Genomic DNA, 7,537 nt, shown 5'->3' with positions numbered 1-7,537 from the left:
TAAAGACACAGATTTATTATTCACAGACTAGTCACCAGAGTTGCCAGGTTTGCGTTTTTCTCGCCAAATCCGTGGATGTTAAGTCAACAACAATTAGAACCAGAAGAACAACGACGTAAGGGAGGACTGTGTAAAAAGAATAAAGAGAGAGAGAGAAACCACAAGACATGTTAAAATATGTTAAAGATGAAACAAGAGAGTTCAGGAGGGGAAAGAACAGAAAAATCTTTTTTTTTTTGCTAAATATGTTAGTATTAAATGTTCTTGACTGGGATATAAAACTGTTATAAAATAACCAATAAAACACTGTTACAATATTGTTAATGACTTTAAGATAAATAGCAATACTGATAATAAATTCCTTATGAACGAAATACTAAGTCATACACTCACAGTTGTTATGCCATTTGCTTCAAATGCGTGACGGACACATTAGTTGCTAATGCTGCTGCACCCAGCCTTAGTGGAAATCTGGAAATCTAAGCTTACTGTAAATAAATGGAAGGGCTTTACTCACCTAAATAAGCAGTTTTCATGAGAGAAATCTGTGTAGATTAACATCCAGCGCTAGTTTGCCTTTTCCAGCCACCCAGGAAAAACATTGTGATACCCCTGTTCCTTAAAGTGTCGCATAATGCGCTTAATAATTCGGTGCACCTTGTGTATGAAAATAGACCAGGAAATAGACGTTTATTAATAGTGCGCCTCATAATACAGTAATAAATACAGGCAAACTGTGTGGAAGCTGATCACTACCATACCTGTCACGTCTCCCGTTTTGACCGGGAAACGGTATTTTACCCCTCTTTCCTGTCGTCCGTAAATTTCCCATATTAAAATAATAATAATAATAATAATAATAAAATAACCTGTGCTTCTCCAAACTCAGGCTGCTACAAGTGGCATGTCTCACGAGATTAGTGTCGACATGGATATACATTATATATTACAGAAACTATATGCCTCTCAGGGTGTTAACTAGCTCTAAATGCCTACCAGACAGGTAAGTAGTGAATGCTCTCATTAAATAAAGGAGATGTATTAGAGCTGCTGTTTGTCTAATTAACTACTAACTAATGTAACAGATAACTAAGAGAGAATTAAAGGTAATATAACCAGTGTTTATTTTATTATATACGTTTAATATTTGTTAACAGTACATCAAGGTTTGACTGAGGATATCTAACATATTTTCAACAAAGATAAAAAAAAACCTTTTTCAATACATACGTGATTAAGATACGGCATAATTAGTCCTGTTTACTAGTGCATTTCAAAAGATTAGAAAATCATGGAAAAAAATATTTGTGTTTTAGTAAACAGTCATCTTCTGTATTAATTACGTTTAAAGTGGCACATTTAACACTTTTTTATTTTTTAAAGTTTTAAATATTCCAGTAAACTGGGTTAATGTTAGCATTTTGTATTCCTGTATTTCAGAAGCTTTTAGCCAAGTAAAAACAAAAACAGTTTGGAATATGTCACTTTACATGTAGTGTAAATAAAATTTGACTTTTTGAATTAAGATAGCAAATTTCTCATGATATTCTGTTTTTCTGAGATGCACTAGTAATTGTGTTTTGTGCCAAAACAAATACACTAAATATGAGAATGTTTTTGTTAGTTTTATATAAATATAAAAAAGTAAATACTAAATAAAAAATACAATTTTAAAACAATCATTTTTCTTGTCTTCATAATAAAAGGTAGGTAATGTTCCCAAAATGTTTAACTGTATTCATGTATTAAATGCAATGATTTCTACATTTTCATTATTTTCCTCCTGCTTTTCTATATTAAGCAGGGTTCTTTCTTCCAAACTGCATGGCACAATTAAAGTAAACCCCATTTCATGTAATCTGTGCTGTTTCTTTAGTGTATTTATATGTGCAATGTATTTATTTTTGTTAGCTTATTTTCTTTTGTTCTGTACTTTTTTGTATGTTTCTTTACGTAGGCTCTCTATATTCTGGCACCAGTCTTTAAAGTCATAAATCATCTCATGCTCTTTGTATAAATAATAAAGATGTTACTAATATTATGTGGTTACTCTTTCCTTAACATCATAGCTTGACCCTCTCCCAGGTAAAAGTAGTGTTTTTGCTTCACATGATTTTTTTTTCATTCGGTCATTCGGTCAGCTGCCTCCTCAGCTCATTCAAAGTCAAAGATTCAGACCAGCGTCTGGAATCCATGCTGCACCATGACTGGATGATATGAAGTATATTAAAATTACTTGTAGACACACTATGCATCCATTATAGTTCTTATCACTAACAATCTGAAAAGAAAAGTAAGCTGAATATTGTAATAACCCCCCTTTCCCCATTGATATAAATAGTAATAATGTAATAATGATAATAATATATTAGTAACACTCAACTTTGAACACGGAGTAGCACTGCAACCACTTAGCAATACCTAAGCTACCACCTGGGATACAAACAATATGTTAGTAAACAATAATAAAGAGTTTGGATGACTTCTTCAACTTTCCCCATCACTCTACTTGAGGATCTGGTCTGGAACGATGGTGTCCAAGTACGGTTCGTTGGCTGGACCTAGTATTCAGAAAGCAACTCTTTACATTGTTTTATAAATAAGCCTCAGAAAACCAAGCCTTTAAACCAAGTTTTTCCCCCTCATAAAGTTCCTCAGTGGTTGAATGAGTCTGACTGCATATGTTGGGGCTCGCTTTTAGTGCATTTGTGTTTCTTAAGTGTATATAAATGTCTGAATCTCTTCCCACACTCAGAGCAGTGATACGGTTTCTCCCCAGTGTGAATGCGCTTGTGTAGCTGGAGAGTTCCCCGTTGAGTAAAACTCCTCCCACACCCGGAACAGCTGTACGGCTTTTCTCCGGTGTGAATGCGCTGGTGTGCTGTGAGATCACCCTGTCGACTAAAACTCTTATCACACTCTAAGCAGTGATACGGTTTCTCTCCGGTATGAGTGCGCTGGTGTACTCTATAGGTATCCAGCTGATTAAAACTCTTTCCACACTCTAAGCAGTGATACGGTTTCTCTCCTGTGTGAATGCGCTGATGTAGTTTAAGAGTTCCCAGTCGAACAAAATTTTTCCCACATTCTGAGCAGTTATACGATTTCACTCCTGTGTGACTGCGCTGGTGGATCTGGAGAGTACTTAGGTCATTAAAACTATTCCCACAGTCTGAACAGTGATGCTGTTCCTCTCCTGTGTGAATGCGCTGGTGGATCTGGAGAGTACTTAGGTCATTAAAACTCTTCCCACAGTCTGAGCAGTGATGCTGTTCCTCTCCTGTGTGAATGCGCTGGTGGATCTGAAGAGTACTTGGGTCATTAAAACTCTTCCCACAGTCTGAACAGTGATGCTGTTCCTCTCGTGTGTGAATGCGCTGGTGGATCTGGAGAGTACTTGGGTCATTAAAACTCTTCCCACACTCTAAGCAGTGATGCTGTTCCTCTCGTGTGTGAATGAGCTGGTGTATGTTGAAATGACTCTGTCGATTAAAACTCTTCCCACACTCAGAGCAGTGATACGGTTTCTCTCCAGTGTGAACCCTCTGGTGTGTTTTCAGAGTACTCTTTTGAATATAACTCTTCCCACAGTCTGAGCATTTATATGGTCTCTCTCCGGTGTGAATGTGCTGATGTGCTGTGAGATCACCCTTACGACTAAAACTCTTATCACACTTTAAGCAGTGATACGGTTTCTCTCCGGTATGAGTGCGCTGGTGTACTCTATAGGTATCCAGCCGACTAAAACTCTTCCCACACTCTAAGCACTGATGCGGTTTCTCTCCTGTGTGAATGCGCTGATGTAGCTTAAGAGTTCCCAGTCGAATAAAATTTTTCCCACACTCAGAGCAGTTATACGGTTTCACTCCTGTGTGACTGCGCTGGTGGATCTGGAGAGTACTTAGGTCATTAAATCTCTTCCCACAGTCTGAACAGTGATGCCGTTTCTCTCCTGTGTGAATGCGCTGGTGTATGTTGAAATGACTCTGTCGATTAAAACTCTTCCCACAGTCTAAGCAGTGATACGGTTTCTCTCCAGTGTGAACCCTCTGGTGTGTTTTCAGAGTACTCTTTTGAATATAACTCTTTCCACAGTCTGAGCATTTATATGGTCTCTCTCCGGTGTGAATGCGCTGGTGTAGTTTGAGAGCTCCCATTTGAGTGAAACTCCTCCCACAGTCTGAGCACTGATGTGGTTTCTCTCCGGTGTGAATGCGCAGGTGTAGTTTGAGAGCTCCCAGTTGAACGAAGCTCTTCCCACACTCTGAGCAGTGATACGGTTTCTCACCTGTGTGAACGTACCGGTGTGCATTGAGAGAACTTACTTGATTAAAACTCTTCCCACAGTCTGAGCATTGATATGGTTTCTCACCTGTGTGAATGCGCTGGTGTATTTTGAGATTACGCAGTTGATCAAAACTCTTTTTGCAGTCTAAACAGTGGTGAGTTTTCTCCTTGCCTTCACTTTTCTCCATTTGTTCGAGATATAGCTAATTCGTTTTAAAGGAACTGGAGATTCTTCTGGATGCCTTGTGCTTAAGCACTTTCAGCAGCTTAACATTGATTTTGTGATATCTTCAGACAGATGGGAACGCCGGCACTAGGAGCAGGAGAAGACTTGGAACAGGATGGCATTTATTCTGGAATAGACAAAGAGAAGAAAATAAGTGAAAAAGTGAAGTGCAAAAAAAGCAGGTCGTATATCTACTGAGACTTATTTAAGTCAGTTATGCTATATCAGGGGTGAGAAATTATTTTACCCAAGGGGCCATATGATTTACTGCAACTGTTTTGTAGGGCTGGGTCAACAGACTGAAGTCAATTTGGCTCAATGCTAAATGTATCTTTTTATAAAAAGTAGTATTTAAATGATTTTGATAGGCCATTACTGGAGCAGATCTTCTACTTTTGCACTGGGAATGCAACTGAAAAAATCCAGACCAGTAAGTTTTTTTGGCTTTCTCTGTCACGCGACATCATGTTCAGTAGCTCCTCCATTTCCACTCGCTGTTGTGTTGTGTTTACGTGGATCTCCATGGAAACGTGCGCCGAAAGTGTAATTACAATGCGTGGCAGTGGACAAAAGCTATTTATATTAAATGCGAGGTAAAAAAAAAACTCAGTCCGGATGGGACTGAAATGACCGGAGGACCACGGAGTTCTGCGAAAAACAGTAGATAATTCAGCCTGTAATTTTCTTAAAGGACGTCTGAGAAAAACCCGTACATAGTCGTTCCGAACAGGAATAAAATCACATAGGACACCCCAGAACCCCCTGAGAAACGAATCCCATCGGGATTGGGCTAAGACAGTGTATATACATACGTATCCAGTTTTTTTTTTACATATAGTATAGTGAATATTACATTGATTACAGCAGTTTCCCTTTTACTGTTGTTTTGGTCCTTTAGCTGAAAAGAAATAAAAGTCTGTGGGTTTTAAAGCCTAGTTTCAGAGGTGTTCACAGGTGTAAACACTTGTGCTGCAAATAAGATAATACTTGTAATATCCAGGTAATTTTATGAGGCAGGATGCAGAAGAAATTGCATTTCAGATAGTTGTAATCAAGTTGTATTTATCACCGTTATTAACAGATGATAATTATTCTAAAGCTTACTTTATTCTTGTTTCTCCAGATTCATTGCTTTAAATTCTCCTTAAAAGACTTTTAAAATAAGTACGTTTCTAGTATTTCTACTGGCTCACAGTAACCAACGTTGTAAACACACGTGAATGACAATGACTACGTTAGCTAATTATTTCAGTATTATTTTTCACCACATTAATACACTAGTTTAAGTCATACCTGTCAAGTCTCCCGTTTTGGTCGGGAAACTACCGTATTTTACTCCTCTTTCCCGCCGTCCTCCCGTATTAGTATTTTCCCGTAAATTTCCCGTATTATATTACAATTAAATATATATATATTATTGAGGAGACAGGGCACTGACCGCTCTGTGTCTCTTAACCAATCGTGGAGGCGGTTCAAGGAGAAAGTCCCGCCTTTCAGGAGAAACAGCCAATCAGCTTGCAAAGGAGGGTGGGGAAGCCCCCCGTCGCTGTGAGTTCAGGCAGCTAGTCGGAGCAGCTGACGTTAAAAAATATCTGTATATGCAGCGATTTTTCTAAAAGAAAGGTAACGGTAGGCTAATCATGTAAACTGTGATGAGATTTTTCTGATAGCTGCTTAAAAATACTCGTCTCCGAAATAAAACACACAGATTAAACCTTTTAAAATAAAATAATTACAGCTTGTGACTCAGTTTAACTAGAAATGTGGCGAGGACCGAAATTAACTAAACTGATCAGGGGTGGAGTGATCAAAAGATTCATTTTGCAGAATTTGTGCACCCTTTGTTCAATTTTAAATCCATTAAATAAATAAAAAATATATCATATAAAAGAGTGCATTTATACCAAAAAGACATGAAATCTTAACTTTTAAAAAAATATATAGAAAGAGGTTTTTAATTTGGCTGTATTAAAAGAATGCCATATGCAGGAATGTCCACAACATTTCAGATTCTGATCATCTATTTGTAGTGTGTAAGTGGTTCACATGTGGTTATTTTAGATTTTTTGTAAACGTGTCTTAAAATGTAAGGGATACCTTACCTTCGTTGGGCTGGTGGGACGGCTTTAAGCGGACAGAGTAAAATATCCCTTATTTTTAAATCTAAAACTTGACAGGTATGGTTTAAGTATAACGCTGACACTCACCCCTCTGACCCTAGATTAAAAGCAGTTAACTGGATTCAGAACCTGTTTTTGCACACCCAGCAGGATCAGAAAGCTTTGAAACAATAAAATATACTGGAATATACCCACATTCTGACGCTTATCCAGTAAAAAGTACAGAATCCGCGTTGTTTGTGCACACCCCAGTCTTTCCTGCACCAGTATGGCGGTTCGCAGACGGGGTTTGTCCGAAACGTGCGACGCGCTGCCTTCTTAGGGAGGATACTGAGGCAGGAAGGCATCCAGGCATATCTGAAAAGCTAGCAGTGAGCTTTCCACGCCTCTGCAACGCCAGGTTTCATCACTAGACTAACCCTAGCTTTTAAGTAAAACACTGCTGTTAAAGCTATTTATAAAATATAACTAGATTATGTGTGAAGTTTTTGTCTGTATAATATCACAATCACATCATTATCATATACTCATAACAAAACAAAATACTGTTTGTTTAATTAAAATAGTTCAATATTACATTACATTAAAAAAACAAGTAAAGCTGTATGAGAGTTTAAATAAATAAAAGAAACAAACAAACAATAAAATGGGAGAAAAATACACATAAAAAAAATACAAAAAAATGAACAGATAATTTTAAAGGAAATACATAAACAAGTAAATGGCCCAAATGCTTTGAGTATTTATTATTAAATGTATTGACTGTGGAAAATTATCTGAGCAGGACATAAAGTGGTTTCTTTGCACACGCTGGCAACCTGCTTCACTGTGCTTTCTCCCGAGTTGACAGCAGAGCTAGTTTATAGAGAGCCTGCCCGATTATATCAGAAAATCACTGCAATCC

At 37.7% G+C, this 7,537-nt stretch overlaps 1 protein-coding gene across 2 annotated transcripts; it reads right to left on the bottom strand.

Moving 5' to 3' along the window:
- Positions 1-673: 673 nt before the first annotated feature.
- Positions 674-6,923, bottom strand: LOC103024747 (zinc finger protein 658B-like). Of its 2 annotated transcripts, none has more exons than XM_022676510.2 (2): positions 6,829-6,923; positions 674-4,640 (listed from the first exon to the last, which is right to left on the bottom strand). In XM_022676510.2, the coding sequence occupies exon 2, from the start codon at positions 4,473-4,475 to the stop codon at positions 2,655-2,657; it is 1,821 nt and encodes a 606-aa protein (XP_022532231.2). In that variant the 5' UTR covers positions 4,476-4,640; positions 6,829-6,923; the 3' UTR covers positions 674-2,654. The 2 variants fall into 2 exon arrangements, with proteins under 2 accessions (XP_022532231.2, XP_022532232.2); XM_022676511.2 differs by lacking the exon at positions 6,829-6,923 and adding an exon at positions 6,721-6,822.
- Between the last annotated feature and the right edge of the window lie 614 nt (positions 6,924-7,537).

This window comes from Astyanax mexicanus, chromosome 17, assembly GCF_023375975.1.
Source record: "Astyanax mexicanus isolate ESR-SI-001 chromosome 17, AstMex3_surface, whole genome shotgun sequence".
Lineage (NCBI taxonomy): Eukaryota > Metazoa > Chordata > Actinopteri > Characiformes > Acestrorhamphidae > Astyanax > Astyanax mexicanus.
Note: the sequence above shows the minus strand (reverse complement) of the source record. Positions and strands in the feature narration are given on the sequence as shown.

Excerpts from the sequence above, each read along its gene's own strand:
- LOC103024747 (XM_022676510.2), bottom strand. The coding sequence starts at position 4,475 with ATGGAGAAAAGTGAAGGCAAGGAGAAAACTCACCACTGTTTAGACTGC.